The following is a 23707-nucleotide window of genomic DNA, read 5'->3' on the forward strand; positions in this document are numbered from 1 at the left end:
CTGATTAATATTTTTCTGACAGTGGAAAGGCTCCCCACTGTCAGAGTACAATAAAACAAGGGGAAGGATTCTCCTATCCACACCGAGTGCCTGCTAGTTGAACTAAAAAAAAAAAGAAAAAAAGATCTATGTATGGGCTGCTTTATACCTTATTTTTGTGGCTGAATTAACTTATATTTTGACACGCAATGCTCAAACAGTTCTGAGTAGTGTCAGAGCTCGGCATTTCCTTCCACCCTCCCCCATTCCTAGTTGTCCATCTCTATGACGCTCTGGCCAACAGAATGTGAAGGTGGTAGGAAGCGGACAGCAATCAGAAAATGCTAAAGCCTACCTGTCAAACCAGAATACCATTCAGCTGTAAATACAATATGCATTTACTTTATACCTGCAATTTTTCATTCCACTTGATGATAGATTACTTGTAAACCAATTTTTAACATACAGCTTAGCAACTACAATCTAATGCTTAAGAATTTACTTCCAAGAAGGTCATGCAAAGGCACCGTCACTATAGTATGTGAAAATGTATGAATTCTCGATTTATTAAAAGACAGAGAAGGACATTATATCATTGACAATGTATTTGGGTAAGGCTTATCATGAAGATGACTCTGGAACCACCCAAATGTCATTGTGAATCTTGTAAAGGCCAGTCATTGCAATGTAAAGGTCACTATGTAATTGCAATTCCCCTGGGTTAAGGCTTTTAGATGTCTGGGAACTACTCTCTTTCTCTGCCATAAAAACATATACCTTCAGTTATTGAAATAACCCTATGTTGATATATTTTTACTAACGTGTTCTAGGTAATAAAAAGTACAAAGACAGAAATATCATAGCAATCACAGCAAGCTGCACAGTGCTGGTGTACCTGTTGTATGTCTTCAGGTCCTGTGGCATTTTTAATACAGAAAACAAGTAAATGACCAATGGAACAAATCTCAGATCCCTGATATTCCCCAAACTCCCCATTTTTAAAGACCATCATAGGTACGTTTATAGGAAGACTAATTTAAATAGAACTGAACATTATGAGAGTTTTTCAAAATTGTATACTTAATAGTAACAGAATAGAATCTGAAAAGCCTTATGGCATAATTTTCAGCTCAAAGTACTGCACTCCTTCCTTTTATTTATTACAGATATTTATATAGCAGTTTACGCAGTGCTTTATATACTATACAATCACCCTCAAGGAGCTTACAATCTAAGGTCCTGATCTTAAATGCATACATACCTGCACACACAAGCTAGAACAGGAGCCAATTAACCTACCAGCATGTCTTTGGAGTGTTGGAAGTAATCCAGAGGAAACTTACACAAGCAAATGGAGGACAAACAAACGCAATGAAGTGTCCTGACTGGGTTCTGAACCAAGGACCCCAGTGCCACAAGGCAGAATTGCTAACAACCAAGCCACAGTTGCCTGTAATTTATTTTCCAAATGTCACTGTATCTCCTCACAAGCAAAGTACTCTCTTTAGCATCCAACACTTCCAAAACATCAACCAGAAAGAGTACTTATCAGTTGGCCATAACCCAATGTTTACGAAGGTCATCGAGCACTTTTCTTAGCCTTGCTCCCTGCTCTCTGTGTACCTCTCATTGCTATTATATCCTATGTGGATAAAACAGCAGTGAAACGTGTACAGAAAACAGGGTTAGAGGCAAACACGAGAACAAGAACTAAATTACCTGCATATACATTATATAAAGTCAAGGTCAACAGGTTAGCACCCTTCTTCTAGTATATATTTTGGAGGTGGGGGATTATAAATTAAACAAATGGCTTGAAGAAAAAGAAAGTGATATTAGCTTGTTTTCAGCAGGCAAACTTGGTGGCTGCAAATATCTGTTAATTAAAAAAAAAACATTCTTTATAATACACAACAAAAATGTTATCTAGAGCTGTGACAGCCAAGATCTCCTAGTCTTTAGCTAACAGGCTGTTTGTGGGTGTTTTGCATCACTGAATTAACAATATGCTTTGCAGAGCTCAGAATACCAAGGATATACAGGTGAAACTCGAAAAATTAGAATATCGTGCAAAAGTTCACTTATTTCAGTAATGCAACTTAAAAGGTGAAACTAATATATGAGATAGACTCATTACATGCAAAGCAAGATAGTTCAAGCTGTGATTTGTCATAATTGTGATGATTATGGCTTACAGCTCATGAAAACCCCAAATCCACAATCTCAGAAAATTAGAATATTACATGCAATCAATAAAACAAGGATTGTACATAGAACAATATCGGACCTCTGAAAAGTATAAGCATGCATATGTACTCAGTACTTGGTTTGGGCCATTTGCAATTACTGCCTCAATGCGGCGTGGCATGGAAGCTATCAGCCTGTGGCACTGCTGAGGTGTTATGGAAGACCAGGATGCTTTAATAGCGGCCTTCAGCTCTTCTGCATTGTTCGGTCTCATGTCTCTCATCTTTCTCTTGGCAATGCCCCATAGATTCTCTATGGGATTCAGGTCAGGCGAGTTTGCTGGCCAATCAAGCACAGTAATCCCATGGTCCTTGAACCAGGTTTTGGTGCTTTTGGCAGTGTGGGCAGGTGCCAAGTCCTGCTGGAAAATGAAGTCCACATCCCCATAAAGCTCGTCAGTGGAAGGAAGCATGAAGTGCTCCAAAATCTCCAGGTTGATGGCTGCATTGACCCTGGACTTAATGAAGCACAGTGGACCAACACCTGCAGATGACATGGCTCCCCAAATCAACACAGACTGTGGAAACTTCACACTGGACTTCAAGCATCTTGCAGTGTGTGCCTCTCCACCTTCCTCCATACTCTGGGTCCTTGGTTTCCAAATGAGATGCAAAAGTTGCTTTCATCAGAAAAGAGGACTTTGGACCACTGAGCAACAGACTAGGTCTGTTTTTCTTTAGCTCAGGTAAGACGCTTCTGACGTTGTTTGTTGTTCAGGAGCGGCTTGACAAGAGGAATACGACATTTGAAGCCCATGTCCAGGATCCATCTGTGTGTGGTGGCTCTTGATGCACTGACTCCAGCCTCAGTCTACTCCTTGTGAAAGTCCCCAACACTTTTGAATGGCCTTTTCCTGACAATCCTCTCCAGGCTGCGGTCATCCCTGCTGCTTGTGCACCTTTTTCTTCCACACTTTTCCCTTCCACATAACTTTCTATTAATGTGCTTTGATACAGCACTTTGGGAACATTCAACTTCTTTTGCAATTACCTTTTGAGGCTTTCCCTCCTTATGGAGGGTGTCAATGATGGTTTTCTGCACAACTGTCAGGTCAGCAGTCTTTCCCATGATTGTGATTCCTACTGAACCAGACTGAGAGACCATTTAAAGGTTCAGGAACCCTTTGCAGGTGTTATGGCTTAATTAGCTGATTAGAGTGGGACACTTTAAGCCTAGAATATTGCACCTTTTCACAATATTCTAATTTTCTGAGATTGTGGATTTGGGGTTTTCATGAGCTGTAAGCCATAAGCATCACAATTATGACAAATCAGGGCTTGAACTATCTTGCTTTTCATGTAATGAGTCTGTCTCATATATTAGTTTCACCTTTTAAGTTGCATTACTGAAATAAATGAACTTTTGCATGATATTTTAATTTTTTCGAGTTTCACCTGTATATTCCTTTAAGGATAGCTGCTGTAGACAGGTGATAAGACTTCCTTGATGAATCTATGAATCTATAATGTTAAAGCTCCTCAGCATGGGACCCAGAAGCTAGTGGAGATTACTATAGTAGCAGTGCTTAATACAGTGATTTCCAGCTTCCACAAGGATCCTACAGGTATGGTACATGCATAATGACACTGGCCCAAGCTGAACCAATGCAACTATTAAAAATGCCCATACCTAGAATTCATCTTTAAGGCTCACAGATATCCCTGTGATAAACAAATTAAAAAGGAATTAGTTAAGTGAAACAATTATTGACTTTGGCTACAGGACCCATAAAGGAGGCTGTGGACCAAAAAACAAACTTAAAAAAATGCTGTTCTACTAAAGCTGGCCATACATGGATCAAAATTCAGCTGGTTCAGCAGGGACTGGCTGAATTTGGACCCATGTACATCCACTGTGGTTGAAGCAAAGTCTATTGCCCTGGCAGATTCGAACCCTGCTGTTGCAAAACTTCTACTATAGACTGCAGCACTGATTAGTTTATTCTGATGGCGGGGAAGTCTCCCCGCTGTCAGAATACACAGCGGGGAGGATTCCACCATCCACCTTGAAAGTGTGGCTGGAGGAATTGATCAGTTTTTTTATTCAACCCGCTGGCTGAATACTAAAAAACTGACTCATCTATATCCAGCCTAAGTCTTATCAGTGGCTTCACCGTACAATGTTTAATTTCTATTGCAGATTTGAACAGGATATTTTATCATTTAAGCTTGAAGCCCTGCTATGTGGTTTGTTCATCCCAGCAATTGATTTAATTACATAATGCAGTCTTTTACTAAATATCTTGGCAAATATTCTTGCATCATTGCTAACTGGGAATATAGGCCTTATATTACTTTGGATATTTACTGGACTTTACTATCAGTACCCTGAGCACATCCAGCATTGACAAGTAAAAAGGGTCCATAAGGTGAAATGCTATTTGGTCATATATGCCTGGCAAAAACAAAAATAGTAACCTGGTTCTAATCCACTTTTCCAAAGTATGCCCGCTGATGGTTCATCTAGTTCTGCCCGAGCAATTTGAATTGAAATGAAATTACATATGTATATTGCAGTTTGTATCAGTCTATATTTCAAAGCAAGTAGTTTCTGTGTAGTTGTATAGATGTGTTAAGTATTTGAACCTAGTGAAATAGGTCTATCGGAATAAAACTATATCTCAGATTTAAAAATGCAAAGGGACTGGGGACAAAAAAAAACTTTAGACTTGTTTTAGAAATTGTTTGGGTTAGGGTCTTTTTACCTATACATTTACTGTAACTGTCAACCAAAGGATTGCCAGCATACGTTTTCTCAGCATCATTTACTGCATTTTTGAGAGTGAAAGTATTTGCTTGAAATGTTTTATTTGTGTTACTAGGGAAGTCATAAAACTACCCCGGGATACAACTGTAAAGGTAATCTGCACGCAGTGCGTTCATTAGCTTAATAAAAGAGTGGTAAATCCATCTGCCTTATAAAACAGCAAAGCAGTAAGAAGAACCCTAAAAACACCTAAAAAAAAAATCATCATCAACAAATAAATGGAACAGTTTTATGGAAGCTGTGATAAAAGAATACTCAGCTTTAGAAATGTACATTATATAACAGCTTTTACCATATGTATATAAGTAGCCTAATCACTAACAAATCACTGAAATTGCCATGTTAGAACATATTTGTAGCTAAAATTTGTAGCTAAAATATGGTGAAAAGTTGTTCACCAAAAAGTACACAACTGTTTTCACTATTACAACGTAATTCTCTAAAAAACACTTAATTCACAAGATGCAATTTAACCTGCCTCATTTATTAGTCTGTGACATGACCTAAGTCTACATCTTGGATACAAAATGGTTTTATCCAGCAGTAAAGTGCACAGAAATATATTTAATGTTTAAATTGCTACCATGTTTGTTTTAAGCTTGTGCTTGCATTGAAACTTGACTTCAGTCCAAACAATTTGTGAAAATGTATGTTTGACAATTTGTCATTAAAGAAAAAGAACAGCAAGAACACCTACAATATAATAATTGTTGATGTAAATCCAAACAGACAGTTGGAGAGGTGCATTGGATAGCTATTTAAAGTGAACTGCACAGCAATGCAGCAGTGTTCAAGAACATGCATTACCATGCACTTCTGCAATGCAATGGTGTGAATGGGCCCTTATATTTTACATTATATGGGAAAGTGCAAAGGCTGCAGATTTTGAACTGTACAGTAAGTGAGGAAGGGTGCTTTTTTATACTATATGCATATGATTTAAGGACAGACACTTTTTTTTATCTAAACATATGTAAAGCCAATCCCCTAAGCTAATCTCTCCAGGCACATAGCTGCTTATTTTCCTTAGTTCCAAAGCCTCCTCTGTTGTTTACAGCTTGACTTTAGAATTAGCTGCCCTTAGGGTCATATATGGAGGCATGGTGCCAGTAGCACAAAGCAAATGTGTAACATATATTAATAAAATAGATCAAGGTGTTAAACCATACATTTTAGACATGTGAGTTTTGTTTCTATTGTAGGAAAAATATTGGAAAAAGTGGATGTGAACTCAAAAAGTGAAAGTGGTTGTAAAGGCTCAAGGTTTTTAACTTCATACATTCAATGCATGAAGGTTAAAAAAAACCTTCTATGTGCCACAGCCCCCCTAATACTTGCCTGAGACCCATCGTGATCCAGTGATGTGCACAAGAGCCTTGGCTCTCTGGGACTCTCCTTCCTCATTGGCTTAGACAGCAGCAGAAGCCATTGGTCCCCACTGCAGTCAATCACAGCCAGTAAGCCAATGAGGAGTTAGAGGTGGTGGAGCCGTGGCTCTGTGTGAATGGACACACAGAGCAGCGGTTCAGGAGTGAGCCTGCTTGGGTGCCCCCATAGGAAGATGCTTGCTCTTGGGGCACTCAGCAGGAGGAAGGGGCCTGGAGCACTGAAGGGGAACCCAAGAAGAGGTGGATCAAAGTTGCTCTGTGCAAAACCACTGCACAGAGCAGGTAAGTATGACATGTTTGTCTTTTTAAAAAATGCCTTTGAAATCCTTTGAAGATTACAATGTTATAGGGAACATCTAAGAGTGTTAATTGTGCACAAACAGTACCGATAACTGTGCCTTTTGTCTGGAATTTCTCTGTGAAAATAGCACTGTACTTATTGGTTTGTGAGGCTGCCTAGGCATGCACAGTCTCATAGCTCATGTCTGGAGCATTAATCTAAGGCACTGCTGCCTCTAACTAATAACTGGAATAAGATTTGGTGATGTCACCACTACTGTGCTGCTCACTAATCTCCTTGATGGAGGCTCTGACCTGAGAAAGAAACATCCTGCCTCTACCAAGATGGGTGCCTCCATACAGAGGCATAGGGAATTATTTACTAAAGCTGGTTCACATAGAATCTTGTGCACTTCTGCATAGAAACCAATCAGCTTTCAGGTTTTATTGCTAAAGCTTAATTGAACAAGCTGAGGTTAGAAACTGATTGGCTACCATGCACAGGTGCACGAGATTCTGAGTGAGCCAGCTTTAGTCAAATACATCCCATAGTGCAGAAATAGACAAGGTAAGTCAGTATTGGGAATAGATCAGCAGGCAATACTGGTGACTCTGCTTTTTTGGCACAACTTCCAAAGTTCCCTCTTTAAAGGGACTGCTACGAGGACCCATACAAGCGAATGCTATATAAAATATTGCATTCACCTACCGGAGATTCATCAAAACACATTTGTCAAACAAATTAAAATTTGTGGACTTTGTTAAAGCATTTGGTACAGTTTCCCAGAAGAGAATAGTAAGTAAATGAAGGTCTATTGGTCTGAAAATTCAATTTGCTAATTGATAGAATTCTTGCTTTAAGACTGCATTAAGAAAGCGTTGATCAATATTTTTTTTTTCATTCTAAATAGTTCAAGGAGTTTGCACCAGTTAATGAAATATCCAAACCTGCATAAAATGAAAAGGAAACTAGTCACAGTATCCAAGAAGCCCTTGCTATGGAAAATGCAATGTTGCAGGAAAATTGCCACCTCAGTTGTAGTTGCACTGTGGCAGCTAATCCAGCTGCACTGACCCAAAATTGTCGTTCATGCCTGTTGGTATAGGTATTATCATAGTTCTAAAAGAACATTAGAACAAATCTATTTAGTATGTAAGCAGGGCACCTACTGATGTGGAGAGATGTTACTGCCTGATTCAGAAAGACTTTGGCAATGTAGGGATGTAAAAGATTTCACACATATCTTTATGTACTTTTTTTTTTTTAATTTGTGACATATCACAAACCACTGGAAGAGATATACTAATTTCGATTTAACCCTTCTGCTAGAATTGAATGATGGGTTCTTTATTTTCTCCATTTTTGATTTAAAGTGAAATACTAACCTGGACCTAAAAATGCAGGAGCCCCAAATCACACACTAGCATAGGAAAATGTTTGCTTTTTTATTTCTCTATGTGTATTTCAACTATGTATTTAGTTGTTTGTCTGCAGTTTAGGATCACCACAAAAGACGCATACAGTATGTGTATGGCATGTGGTACATCTCTACAATACTTGCACATTTTCCTGTACTTTATCTATTTAAAGTCCCTGAAAGTACAAATACCTGCTGATTTGCCAAAAATTCACTCAGTGGGAGTAAACTCCCTTTTTTGCTTTGTACCTACAGGTAATCTTATAATAAGGCTTACCTGTAGGTACCGTAAATATCTCCCAAACGTGCACCATTTAGGATGTATTTACATGTGAAGCAGCTGGAGACATCACCGGCGCATGCACACTGTGCTCTCAATCGACAGCATGCTGTCCATTGTGAGAGCTGTGCTGTGGATGTGACATTTAAGTGGCCAAAGCCAGTGGAAGCCAGAAGGAAGACTGGGTCCCCATTGACAAGGCACCGCTGGAGGGATCTGTTTCACAGATAAATCTGTCATAAGATGCTAGAATGTGGTACATACTAGCACACTATGACTTTGCTCTGCAGGGGGGACCAGTTTTTTTTATTTTACATGTGGTTTACTACCAATTTAAAGTGTATTGATACCTTTGCAGTCATATTTGAGAAAACCCCACTATACAGTGCATGCAGAATCTATTCACAGCACTTAACTTTTGCCACATTTTGTTGTGTTACAGCCTTATCCCAAAATGGATTAAATTCATTTTTTTCCTCAACATTCTACAAACAATACCCCATAATGACAATGTAAAAGAAGTTTATTTTGAAATCTCTGCAATTTATTAAAATTAAAAAATGAAAAAAAAAACACATGTACATAAGTATTCACAGCCTTTGCCATGACACTCAAAATTGAGCTCTTGTGCATCCTTTTCCCATTAATCATCCTTGAGATGTTTCTTCAACTTGATTGGAGTTGACCTGTGGGAAATTCAGTTGATTGGACATGATTAGGAAAGGCATAAACCTGTCTACATAAGGTCCCACTGTTAACAGTGCATGTCGGAGCACAAACCAAGCCATAAAATGCAAGGAATTGTCCGTAGACCTCTGAGACAGGATTGTATCAGCGCACAGATCTGGGGAAGGGTACAAAAAATTTTGTGTAGCATTGAAGTTCACAATGAGCACAGTGGCCTCCATCATCCATAAATGGGAGAAGTTTGGAACCACCAGGAATCTTCTTACAGCGGGCCGCCCGGCTAAAATGAGCGATCGAGGGAGAAGGGACTTAGCCAGGGAGGTAACCAAGCACCTGATGGTCACTCTGAAAGAGCTCCAGCGTTTCTCTGTGGAGAGAGAAGAACCTTCCAGAAGAAAAACCATCTCTGCAGCACTCTACCTATCAGGCCTGTATGGTAGAGTGGCCAGACGGAAGCCACTCCTCAGTAAAAGGCAAATGGCAGCCCGCCTGGAGTTTGCCAAAAGGCACCTGAGGGACTCAGACCATGAGAAACAAAACTCTCTGGTCTGATGAAACAAAGATTGAACTCTTTGGCTTGAATGCTAAGTGTCCTGTCTGGAGGAAAGCAGGCACCGCTCACCACCTGGCCAATACCATCCCTACAGTGAAGCATGGTGGTGGTAGCATCATGCTGTGGGGATATTTTTCAGCAGCAGGAACTGGGAGACTAGTCAGGATCGAAGGAAAGATGAATGCAGCAATGTACAGAGACATCCTTGCTGAAAACCTGTACCAGAATGCTCTGGACCTTAGACTGGGGTGAAGGTAACAAAGGAGTGGCTACGAGCCAACTCTGTGAATGTCCTGGAGTGGCTCAGCCAGAGCCCAGGCTTGAACCCGATTGAACATCTCTGGAGAGATCTGAAAATGGCTGTGCACCGATGCTCCCCATCCAACCTGATGGAGCTTAAGAGGTACTGCAAAGAAGAATGGGAGAATTTGCCCAAAAATAGGTGTGCCAAGGTTGTAGCATCATACTCAAAACGACTTTAGGCTGTAATTGGTGCTAAAGGTGCTTCAACAAAGTATTGAGCAAAGGCTGCAAATACTTATGTACATGTGGTTTTTTTTTGTTTTTTATTTGTAATAAATTGCCAAGATTTCAAAACGAACTTCTTTCACATTGTCATTATGGGGTATTGTTTGTAGAATGTTGAGGAAAAAAATGAATTTAATCCGATTTGGAATAAGGCTATAACAAAATGTGGCAAAAGTTAAGCGCTGTGAATACTTTCTGGATGCACTGTATATATGATATGCACTCCCTTTCACGCAGGATACCTATTAGTAGTTAAAAAATATATATATTTCTTACATTCCTGGGTACTTGTTTGCAGCAGGTATTGGGCAGGCTGCAAGCTACTGAACAATTTGAAATGAGAACAAACTTTCTGTTCTCACTGGCAAAGAGGGACACACAGAGTTTGCCCTCATTAACATACAATGACAAGGCCCAACTCCCAGAGCTTTAAGGCAGTCCATACATTAAACGATTTTTCTTTCCAGCAACCACGGGTTGCAGATAAGAAAATTGCTCGATTCCCCCATCAACACTGAATTCCTCCCACTAAGCTTATGTATTTTGACAGCGGGAGGTTTCTTATTTATCAGAATACAATGATCACTGCAAGGATCAAACTGGTATGAAGTTGATCGAGCCTGCCCATACATGGATCGAAATTTCTTTTTCAAAAACAAAAAATGTTATATAGTGCAGCTTACCAATCATTAGAGTTAGTGGCTGTATTAGTTTTCCTTTTTTAGACTTTTGCCCTCTGTTTTCCCTGGTGATATGGCCAGTAACACACCTCCTATATTATACAGACACCACTCTGGATGAAGAGCACAGGGGGCAGATTTGGACAATGGCATTGTCAGGTGGGGGCAAGGGAATAAAAGATGCTCTAGCAGATTTAAATGCAGCAACAAATTGAAGCTGAACTCCAGCATTATGATTACAGCAAACATTTTCTTTCTCTTTTGGGGAAAGACCCCATTCACAAATTGCGTAGCGGAACTCACGTTCCCTCTCACGATCTTGTTTGTGTGATTTTCATGTGTTTCCACTTGTCGACCTTAGGTCAGTCCATTCACTTGAATAAGCTGCCCTATGCATGTTTGTCGCAGCAAAGTCGATTCTGCCTCCAATTCCTAATCTCCCAAGTGTGAACAGGGCCCGAGGTTTTACATAAATAAATAAAAGCTGATTATTTTAAGCACCCCTACCAGTGGTAAATGGTCTCCTTCCTGTAACTGCAATAGAGTTTTTCTGTTGAAAAATGACAGACTTACTGGCCAGATAACCAGATGAAAATGGAAGAAAGTCTAAAAAAGGGAACTAATGCAGACATATAAGAATTGGTAAGCTGCAATAAAATAAATGTTTGCTTTTGGGTTTAATACTGCTTTAAAGGAGAAGTACAGCCAAAGCTCTTTTGGTTGTACTTTTCCTGTGGATCACAGGAGTACAGTTCGTTCTGCACTCCTGTGACCCATTTTCAGCTGACAGTGGGCTGAAGCCTGCTGTCGGCTGATGTCACTCAGCCGGTCCAGGCTGGGGAAAGATCCCAACTTTAAAGTAGGGATTCACCCAAGAGTCTGGAGCGGCACTTGGCTCAGTCTCTCAGCGAGCCGTTGAGAGTCTGAGCTAGCCGCTCTCTCCACCGCCCAGTGCTCCAGTTAGTTGGGGGGCAGAGCAGACAGTGGTGACTGACAGTCACCACTCCCTGCTCAGAATGGCTGTGAGAATTCAGCGATCAGCCATCATGTGATCGTTGAGTTTTCACACTTAGAGCCGGCAGGAGACAGATGCAGCATTGGATTGATGCTGCATCCACCGAAGTAAGTATAATTGGGCAAAATAAAAAAACCCTACTTCTCTTTTAACCACTTTCCATCTGCCCTATAGCAGAAGTACCACTACAGGGCAGCACGAGTGCGCAAAATCACATGTATATATGTGATTTTGCATGTCCAGGTAGGGGGCGCATGTGTGCACGCCCTACCTGCGCCTTCATTCGCAGACGTGGTTGTCAATCACCAGGTCCCAGCTGGTGATTACCCGCCAGCGCCCGGTGATTGCTGAGCATCTCCGACAGGGGGGAGAACTGTTATCTCCCCCGTCAGCTCCTGCACATTGCTTTGCATGGCTGTGCACAGCACAGCCATGCAAAGCAGTGTGCTTACAGTGAAGCACAAACACAGCGACACAATGTAAAACAGCACACAGTTAACCCTTTGATTGCACCACATGTTAACAACTTCCTGCCCAGTGCCATTAGTACAGTGTCAGTGCTTTTTATTAGCACTGATCACTGTATTGGTGTCCTGGGGATGTCAATGACACCAAGTCAGTTCAACCCAGTGTCAGAATGCCAACCGCAGTTCCGCTATAAGTAGCCGATCACCACCATTACAAGAAAATTGAGTGATCTATGTGTTGCTTAATGAACTTGCAGTCCAAGATAAAAACAGGGAGTGCTAAAGATAACAGGGGAAGAGAGCACAGGGCAGAAGAAAACAAATAAGAAAAATTCATTGTTTGGATTTTAGGAAATTTAATCATTAGCCAAGTAACAGATTCATATTTTCTTGAACTGTGCATGGAAACAGGAGCATACGAAACAAAAAATCAAATAACATTTTATTTATTCTTCAAATATGGAGTCAACATACCTGGCAATACTCCACTCAGGTTCAATTCGTTGGACTTTCGGGTCATCAATATATTCAAACTGTAGGTTGCTCTCTATCTGGGCTCTGTCCACGCTGACAAACACATGAACTGGACCCACGCCATATAAAGATGGAGCAGATACACAAACAATTTCGTTAAGAGACCTCCTGTAACATGAAAAAGTGAAAAATTTAATATTTACCATTCATGGATGATTTATCTGTTGTTTTAATTGAGAGTGGTTGTATAATGCTTTTGTATAAACGTTATGATTCTAAGAGCTATGAATTTATATTTTTAAATTTCTGTAGTCAAGGGAAAAATATATATTGCATACGAACAGTATGATGTTAACCATTTTCTGCCAGAAAGTGGACCTTTAGTCTCTGTTGACTGCAATTTTTCTGTAGTTCATTAACTCTACACTGTAATTTGATTACTCCTGCTACTGACCACTATTTAAAGGAGAAGTAGAGCAAAAACTCTTTTGGCCCTATTTCTCCTGTACGTCACAGGAGTGCAGAACGAAGTGCAGACAATAGTGGGCTAAAATTCACTGTCGGCCGACATCACTCAACCGGTCCAGACTCTGGAGGGATCCCAACTTTTCCGTAGTGGATGGGTAAAAATGGGCTATAGAGGACATTTATCCTCAACAAGGCTGAAAATGAATTATCTGCAAGTTCAGTAGAGTAGTATATTCATCCCACTCATGTATGCCCAAATTATTCGATAGTGTCTTCAGTAGTGTGAGCCCATTGGTCAGCTGCCATAATTCTATTCTCCTTCTTCCAGTCCAGGAGGATGGGTCATGCAGTTTGTTTCCAAAATCTTGGAATCAGGCTCTTAGCTGCATTAAGTGTGTGCGTGTTTGTGTGTGTGTGTGTGGGGGGGGGGTCACACTGTTCTTGTATGATTTAAAGGTGGAGGACACGCCCTGGAAGAGGTAGTGGAGGGGTGTATTCTTTATTGGTTTGAGGGTGGTGTTCTGAATATTCTATTATTTTTTTAAAATGTTGTTATATCAACAGCTCGCTGATCACACCAATGTTCCATGTGATGTGAAAATTATTTCAAGGGTTCCCCAAGATCTCAATTTTTTTCCCATGGGTTCCTCCAAAGTAAAACCCTGCATTAAATGTACATAACCTAATCATTTTTTTACTATTCTACATTACATATATTCAAAACAAAGAATTCAGAAGAATGTATTTCCATCAGCTGATACAGTACAACTGCTTACAATTTAATGTTCCTATCACATTCATGCATCCAAACCTTGAAGAAATTAGCAACAATATAGGAGGGACAAAAAAAATAAAAACACAACTTAGTGTTTTTTTTACATAGTGTTTGGTGAGAATCAAACCCAAAACACCCTGTATAATCCCAAAGCTAACCAATGCGCAAAATGTACATTCAGATTACTCCAATTTAGAAACTCTAAGTCTTTGCTTACGGCATACACATCTCTTTATCCACAAACTACTAAGATGGCAGTCCTAAAATACCATCCAGTCAATAAAATATGGCATGCACTCATGTGGTCTGTTTAGCTCATCCCTCTAACTTGTCTAATATCTTCACCAACATTACTGTTTTCTACATAGGAACCACATCTGTACAAACCGTTTTATTTTAGATTTTTGTTTACAGAAAATAAAAAGGAATTTACAATATAAGTGATTTTACAGTTGCTAGGATGAGAACTGTGTGTTTGGGGCACTTTAAATGCAGAATGCGAGAATCAAACACCTGCTCACCAAGCAATAAAATAAATGTTGCATAGCAGCCTGATGGTCAAGTCAGTTTTATTAGAGGTTCTACAAGATGACTAAACTAAGTGGTAAACAGCAACTCTTTTGCTGCTATATCGGAGGTGCTGTTAATCAGTTCTACTTGTAAATTAATCAGGACAGCCTTTTCTTATATGTGCTACCTTTCAGCATGATATTTTAGCTGCTTTTTAGGCTGCAACTAATTTCCTGGTCAGACTAGATGCTAATTTGTTTTAAAGTAAGGCCTCATGCACACTGCTGCTCCTAAACATGAGTTTAGGAGCTTTTGGCGATTTTTTTGCCAAAGCCCCTGAACTCAACTCAATAATAATCATATTATTATAATTATCAGAGTTTAGGGGCAGTTAAACGTCCCTCTCCTGAATGCAGAAGAATCGCATTCTAGAGAGGAACATTTTGGCCGAAAACCGCCAAACGCAGCAAAAACGTGAATTTAGCACTTGGGCATTTATTCATTCCTGTAGAGTAAATGTTTCAGTGTACATGTAGCCTAATTAGCACTTGCTAATCACATAAAAATGGTTTCATAACATGCAAGAACAAGCAAAATAAAATAGATCCTCTTAAAACCCTTCAACAAAGGTACAGGTAAGTGATTGTGAATAAGGACAGGTATTGAAATTAGAAAAAGACAGAGATTATGGGAAGACAAAAAATGCTGACAGAGAGAGTAAATCATGAACAAGCAGAATTATGCTCAGGAAGGTGTTATGAGAAAAACATTTTTAAGGCTTCTAGAGAATTTTATTTTTTGTTTGTTATTGTTGATGGATTTTTAGTATTTGGATTTACAAAAGTGGTGAGCTGTGTGAGGAATGTTGAATATAATACCTGCCTGCCCTGTAATGCAACAAATGTAGTTAAAAGGGTAAGATTATACCATACATTAACTCTTAAAAAAAAACCCTATTAGACCAAGCAACTTCCCTCAGTGAAACAAGAGCTAAGAGCTTAAAGTGCATGTCCATTTTTTTTAACCAACTTGGAATAATACCTGCTTTATATTTGTTACATATTCTCAATAACATAGCATAACCTAAAAATAGTTAAAAATTGCACCATTATAAAATCTTACCAGTTCTCTTTGTTATAAGGGGTTGATCGGCTGTGTTTCTCATAATTAAACCTGTCTGTGCTGTGCGGGCAAAAAAACTCAGCCATGAGGTTTCACCCTAAAAATATCTTACATGCTGTGCGAATGGGAACACATGAACATATAGCAGAGTTTTTACAACTGCACATGTGGAAATACACTTTAGAACTAAAGGCAAAACACCTTTTTCATTTTAGACAGAGTAGGCAAGGTTATAACCCTGTCAGTTTTTTCTTTTGCCCTCAGTGTACCTATTGGAAGATTTTTCCTCCATTCCTGTTCTGGTGAATGACCCAACATTTGGGATTTTCTGTCTCTTTCACTTTTGGTGATGACCAAACATGACAAATAGAGATAGTGGCTCTCCCTAATGGGGATACAGACAGCGATACAAACCTGACAGGTGCTCTAATCCCTTTCCACACTGTCTAAAACAAAAGAAAAAAACAAAAAGAAAAAGTGTTGCCTTTATTTATACTTTAAAGATAGGGGTTAATACTTCTGTTCATTTAGGGAACTAAAATGTTTTATAGAAAGGGCAAGTTGGTAGATATTTAACCACCTTCCTTCACACTTGTAAACTAACATTAAAAATTGAAGTTAAAACCTTACCAATGTTGGTTTTTTTATATATGCTTTAATTTTGGTTTGTGCAATCAAAATATGCAAACATATTAAAATTATTAAATACAATTAATGCTTTTTAATATGATTAATATGGTTAATATGGTTTTTAAAAGTCTCCATTTTCCAAAGAAAAAAAAAATATTTTACCACATTTCTTCCTTCACACTACAGCCCTCAAAAAAAGCACAAGGAGCACTCTAGTTTGATTCATGCATCAGAAACCAAACAGTTTATAACCATTACCAAAGTGTTGTACATTGCATCTCTAGGACCCAAACAGAGAGCAGAAATGCCTGCAGTTGAAACTTCTGCACTTGACCCAAAATGACTACATAATTCAACTCCAACATTATCTATTGAGAAGCTGTCGGCAAAAGCTTCTCATCAATATAAGTGCAGAGATGTTTTTTAATTATAAGGCTAAACATAGGGAGTCTCTTGTACCAACTACATACAGTCATGGCCGAAATTGTTGGCACCCTTGATATTTTTCCTGAAAATCAAGTATTTCACACAAAAAAGGTATTGCATTAACACATGTTTTGCTATACACATGTTTATTCCCTTTGTATGTATTGGAACAAATATAAAACAGAGGCAGAAAAGCAAATATGACATAATGTCACACAAAACCCCAAAAATGGGCTGGACAAAAGTATTGGCACCCTTAACTTAATATTTGGTTGCACACCCTTTGGAAAACATAACTGAAATCAGTCGCTTCCTATAACCATCAATAAGCTTCTGACACCTCTCACCCGGAATTTTGGACCACTCTTCCTTTGCAAACAGCTCCAGGTCTCTCTTATTGGAAGGACACCTTTTCCCAACAGCAATTTTAAGATCTCTCCACAGGTGTTCAATGGGATTTAGATCTGGGCTCATTGCTGGCCACTTCAGAACTCTCCAGCGCTTCTTTGCCATCCATTTCTGAGTGCTTTTTGACATATGTTTGGGGTCATTGTCCTGCTGGAAGACCCAGGATCTTGGACGCAAACCCAGCTTTCTGACACTGGGCCCTACAGTGCGACCCAAAATCCTTTGGTAATCCTCAGATTTCATGATGCCTTGCACACAGTCAAGGCACCCAGTGCCAGAGGCAGCAAAACAACCCCAAAACATCATTGAACCTCCACCATATTTTACCGTAGGTACTGTGTTTTGTTCTTTGTAGGCCTCATTCCGTTTTCGGTAAACAGTAGAATGATGTGCTTTACCGAAAAGCTCTATCTTGGTCTCATCTGTCCACAAGACGTTTTCCCAGAAGGCTTTTGGCTTACTCAAGTACATTTTGGCAAACTGTAGTCTTGCTTTTTTATGTCTCTGTGTCAGCAGTGGGGTCCTCCTGGGTCTCCTGCCATAGCGTTTCATTTCATTTAAATGTCGACGGATAGTTCGCGCTGACACTGATGCTCCCTGAGCCTGCAGGACAGCTTGAATGTCTTTGGAACATGTTTGGGGCTGCTTATCCACCATCCGGACTATTCTGCGTTGCAATCTTTCATCAATTTTCCTCATCCGTCCACGACCAGGGAGATTAGCTACAGTGCCATGGGTTGCAAACTTCTTGATAATGTTGCGCACTGTGGACAAAGGCAAATCTAGTTCTCTGGAGATGGACTTGTAACCTTGAGATTGTTGATATTTTGCCACAATTTTGGTTCTCAGGTCCTCAGACAGTTCTCGTCTCCTCTTTCTGTTGTCCATGCTTAGTGTGGCACAGACAGACACACAATGCAAAGGTTAAGTGAACGTCTCTCCTTTTTATCTGCTTTCAGGTGTGATTTCTATATTGCCCACACCTGTTACTTGCCCCAGGTGAGTTTACAGGAGCATCACATGCTTGTAACATTCTTATTTATCCGCAGTTGTGAAAGGGTGCCAATACTTTTGTCCAGCCCATTTTTGGAGGTTTGTGTGACATTATGTCGAATTTGCTTTCTTTCCTCCCTTTTTTTGTTTTGTCCCAATACACACAAAGGGAATAAACATGTGTATAGCAAAACATGTGTTAATGCAATACGTTTCGTGAGAAATACATGATTTCCTGGAGAAATATCAAGGGTGCCAACAATTTCGGCCATGACTGTATGTGATGCTTAAACACAAAAATATCAAAAGATTACACTGTTCCTTTTTCTTTTTAAATTCGGAAGCAGCATAAATTCCAAATACAACTAAGTAATTTACCAAATGTTCAAATTAAGCAGGGGTATAAAACCCCATTAGACATTAGCATATTGTACATAATAATGCTTGCCTTTCAGATAAGCATATGACAGGGTACATAAAATTGTTACTTCTCCCTTGACATCATTGAGCACTATCAAACATGATGCATAACAAAATAATTAAAGCATCCTTGTCATTAAAGCTAAATCCCTTTCACCAAACGGTCATTCTTGTAAAGGAAGACTGTCAGTGCTTATCTTTCCCACTGTCTGCACCACAAGAACAAATACTACTCCATCCATGAGACCTCTTCTTGCCAAGTTCACAGGCAGGCTGACAGTTCTGAAAATGTTGATCTCTTGGATCCCCTAATGGTTTCTTCTGCAGGCCTCTATACAGTAGTGACATGGAGATCTCCATTGTGACACAGGAGATCAACACTCTCCATGAAAAATTTTGTTTTTGCATGGTTGCAGGGCCGTGTTTACCAGAAGGCAAACACGGCATTTGCCTAGGGTGGCATTTTTTCAGGGGGGCAGTGGCATTTTTCAGGGGGGCAGCAGCATTTTTCTGGGGGGCAGCACTACCCCCCAAAAGAAGGCATGGAAGAAAGGACACACACAGCATGGGAACCTGGTGGGATCTGAGAGGGGCTGCTTGATGGTGTATGCAGAGCCTGACTCTTGTTCACAGGGATGTCCGGAGCTGTGAAGGTAAGTGTTTTCTCTCTCGCTAGGGTGGTTTGGGGGGTTGCCAGTGTATGGAGGGGGGAAGTGGTAGTGGAAGGCTCTCTTGGGTGGGGTGTTGTTGGTTAATGTCAGGCTCTTTTTCTGGGGGAGGGGGGTGTTTGTCAGTGTCAGGGTCTCTCCGTGGGAGGGAGCCAATTTTTGTGTTTCCCAGGGCAGCACAAAACCTAAATACAGCACTGCATGGATGGGGCAGGTTCTGGCAGTGTGGGCAGTGAACAACAAAATTGTGAGAAGTCCTATCCCTTCCTCAATCTACTACAAATTGTATGTTTGTCCTGTACAGATAGAAAATGAAGAAAAATCTTAACAGAGTTGCAGTTGTAAACAATAACTATTTAATAAAACTTTTTCTCATTTAACTCATCAATAGTCCTTAGTTAAGCTAATTAGGCCTAATTAAATATCTCCCACCCACTTGTTTTTCCATGCTGTTTGTATTGCTTTTTGAATGGAAATTACCTTTCTTTTATTACTTTTATTAGGGTTGAATAAAGAAGTTTTATAACTGCCTTTATTTAATTTGTAGATTATTTTGTTATGCTTTGTACCAGAAACAATTTTAGCGTCATAAATGGAACAAAACACACTGTAAAATTGTAGTAGATGTTTTAGGACTATAGCTGTTTAAAGTGCATGTCCATTTGTTTCTTACTTTTTAATTAAGTGGGGAAGGTTTACAACCCCTGTCATGTTTTTACTGGTATTTGGGGCTTCATTAGAGAGGGATTTAACCGCACTTCTTATTCTGCTAACAACGTTTTACCGGTCAGCAAGTGAGCAGAACTCTCCAACAACAACATAGATGAATCCAGATTTAAATTCCCCTTCTTTCTCTCTCTCTGCTTTGGTTTTACTTATCCATTTACCCTGGTTCTTCCCCCATACTCTTGATATCCCTGCTTTATGCAATGTTATGAAAAATCCCCACTGACCATTACTTCTCTACATATCCACTGTCGCATTTTTTTAGTACATGTTTCCTCTCATTTTCAATAATTAATTGGTTAGCTTCCCTTACAATTATTATCCCATCATGCAGAATCTACCCACGACTTGGTGCACAGACTAAAGAGCAGAAAGCTATCATCATCTTCATCCTGATTATAAAATTCTTCATCTAATCAGGCTCCCCAGCTATGCACTGACTACAGTAAGTGTTCCCAAAGGAACATAGAACTCCCACCTTTAGAAAGAGGGGACACCTTGGCATCGATTTGATCTTCAGAACATGCAGTGTGCATGGCAAAAAAGGAATGCTCACATTAATTTTGTTTAAACGCTGGTGATTTTTTTGTCCTTTGTATACACTGCATGGCACATTGCCATGTGGTATACATCCTGGCTCTATTCTTGGCATGTGCAAGAGATACATCATCATTGGATGTCCAATGGCTGAAGAGGACCGGCAAGGAACCCAAACAAAGTGTTGGCAAGGGATGCAGTGGTGGCAAGATTCTGGACCTATCATTGCTGGAGGACAACACAGTTGGTGGTATGCGTGCCATATTGGGCAAGTATACTGGAAGCATGTTAGCAGCTTGTTCAAGGTGACAGCACTTCCACTAAGATATTAAACATTCCCAAATTCGAACTTAAACGTGTTTGTTACATGTTTTTAAATATTTCCTTTACATTTCTGGCTTGGATTTAGGAGAGGGGAGCTGGGGTGGGCTGTAACCCCCCCCCCAGATTTTAGTGCACCCCCAGATATCAGAGTACATCCACTATTCCATGAGACTTAATGGGGACAATTGACAAAAGGGGAGCTCTGATCAGGTCATTTGATGTGAGTGGCACTCTGATGGGGGAAAATAATGTAAGGGGGCACTCTGATCTCTGATGGAGACATTACATGTAGGGGGGTACTCTGATGGTGACAGTTGATGTAAGTGGACATTATAATGGGGACAACCAATGTAAGGGGGTACCCTTATAGGAACCCTGATGTAAAGGGGAACTCTGATGAGGACTCTGATAGGGACACCTAATAAAAAGAAGGCACAGGTTCTGTTTAATCACTTTAATCTAATGACAGTCTGATACATACTAGAATTCCCTGTTCATTCCTGCATCACCTCTGAACTACCTGTCAGACATTTCTTCCGGGTTGTTGTACAGAATTGTGCTGAGTGAATAAAGAATACTGGTTCCCTGCATCTCTGTCACACTACTGACATTATGCAATCTATTTTTTTTCTACTGCACCTTCAGATCAGATAGGTTAGATCCAGGCCTGTTACAATTACCATTTTTAATGTGTAGGTAAAAAGATGCGTTACAGCAAACTGTTGTCTTTAAAATCACACCAATAGTAGACTACACCCTCCAAATACTGCAGTTACCTTGGACCATAATAGTTCTGATAATGGTGTTTGGTCTCTAAATGTAGTTACATGAGCTATATGACCACTTGACCTCCGGAGAGTTTAACCCCCTTTATGACAAGAGCATTTTTTTTGCTATTCAGCACTGCGCTACTTTAACTGTTAATTGCAACACTGTACACAAATACCGTTTTTATAATTATTTTCACACATATAGAGCCTTCTTTTGGTTGTATTTGATCACCACTGGGTTTTTTTTAAATTTTTCATTATATAAACGAAAAAAGACAAAAAATATTGATCTGTGTATAGAGCCTTGTGTGTTTGTAAACATAGGACTCTGTGCTGTGATCGGATACAGCTGATCAGCAGGTCTCGGACCACAAAACATTGTCCAGGACCTGCTGAAAAAATCCCGTTGTAGCCAGTGACAGTGTGGCTTAGCAGGGGTAGAAAACCTTTGGACCATTTCACATCCTGAGAAAAATATTACTGTGCTTGCAACTGTTTGTTGAGAAAACATAATGTCCCACAGAGCCAAAACCTTAATGGTAATTAAAGTCTATCTAAACCCAACAAAAATGTGAAGTATTGCAGCTTACTATTTTTGAATAATAAGTGTCCAGCACAGGACATTATACGCTCAGTTATTGCACTTATTTAACAGATATACCAAAATGCTTTCTGGTATATTTACCAGACCAAAAGGGAGTAAATAAAAGAAATGCATTATTAAGATTTCTATACACTTTAACATGACATTCTTTTTTTACAACGGTGTTGTTACATCAAGGATCAAAGAGGAATCACTGACTACATGAGGGCTGAAAATTAGTACCTTAGTCCGAAAATCCATATTTGCATTCTGGGATTTTCCCCTGCTACTGCCACTAGAATAAATCTAGACCTTTCCTTAATGGCTGAAAACAGTAAGTGATTGCAGGCAAATATGAATAAAATCACCAACTCTAAATATGTCAGTAATTCAGTAATTGTGTAGTTACCACACTAAATACAAATTAGTACAACTGTATACACAACAAACCCTCTATGTGATATCATTAGGCAGGTGACTGGTACCCTTTATGGAGACATCGGAGTCTATTAGACCTCAGTATCTCTCCTGACCTTCAATACAGCTAATCAAGCACAGATTGTGCTTGATTAATTGCTTCCCTGGCTGTAGCAACTGGGGAATGACAGCTCTGAAACCAGAAATGCTAAGACCTTCTGACTTCACAAACATCAGAGTGGATCAGGGAACAAATTATTATTTTTTTTACATTATAGGGAATGCAGCAGGGACAGAACACAAAGGTGGGCAAGAAAAACCCTAATTCTAGACTGACAGGAGCGTAGTTGGTAATCATAGCAGACAGCTAGGAGCTGCTTCAGCACATCAGGCTCCACTTATAAATGTATTCTATCTTTTTGATGCAACAACACTCTCAAAAGCCTATACTTCTATTAAGATTATTATTATTATTGTTTATACTCACCCATAGAATTCACAGGTTTGGTTTCCAAAGCGGATGGAAACGGTACTACCAGCTCCAAGATTATGGCCTGTTATTGTTATCATGGTACCCCCAGATTCAGGACCCCGGCTTGGGCTAAGATGGGAAACAGTTGGATTCTGAAAAATTGAACAAACAAAAGTACATTTTCAAACATTCAATTTAAGCGTACGTAATTATTCATTCAAGCTTATTTTTATAACTTTATTTGTAATGCGCATTGATACAAAAGCATGTTATTTTTATGTAAACACTTCATAAACATTCGAAGATGATTGACTGTATTGCCATACTGTACTTTTATTTGTGTTGTGAACAACATTGAAAATAAAGATAAAAAAGGTAGAAGGCAATGTGGATCTTTTGCATAACATTTTGAGAAATGCAATGCTCTTCACTGTACTAACAATCTTTTTCCCTTTTACGTTTTAAACTGTACCTACAGTATGACATTAGAAAGCTAACTGGACAACACAAACGTTGCTCATTTCAGACACTTCCAAAACTAAGCTCCAGTGTTGTTCCTGATACATTCTATAATTACTAATACAATTACTCTTTTGCTTTTATGCATTATGCAGCTAACAAATACTCTACTTAACAATCAATCTGCTTTGTAGCTTCAGCAAAAAATCTACTACAGACAGAATAAAATTGAGGAAAA

General features: G+C 39.5%; 1 protein-coding gene across 1 annotated transcript in view; it reads right to left on the reverse strand.

Annotated features, from left to right (window-relative positions):
* The window catches only part of PLXNA2 (plexin A2), a 502290-nt gene that overhangs the window by 122456 nt on the left and 356127 nt on the right, over nt 1-23707 (reverse strand). Inside the window, exons 15-16 of the mRNA XM_089668339.1 lie at nt 23026-23162; nt 12762-12929 (exon numbers count right to left, since the gene is read on the reverse strand). Of these exons, the coding sequence (XP_089524465.1) occupies nt 12762-12929; nt 23026-23162 (305 nt within the window). The remainder of the gene's footprint in view (nt 1-12761; nt 12930-23025; nt 23163-23707) is intronic.

This window comes from Staurois parvus, unplaced genomic scaffold, assembly GCF_062004578.1.
Source record: "Staurois parvus isolate SC_StPar_1 unplaced genomic scaffold, SC_StPar_1.0 ptg000056l, whole genome shotgun sequence".
NCBI classification, from domain to species: Eukaryota; Metazoa; Chordata; class Amphibia; order Anura; family Ranidae; genus Staurois; species Staurois parvus.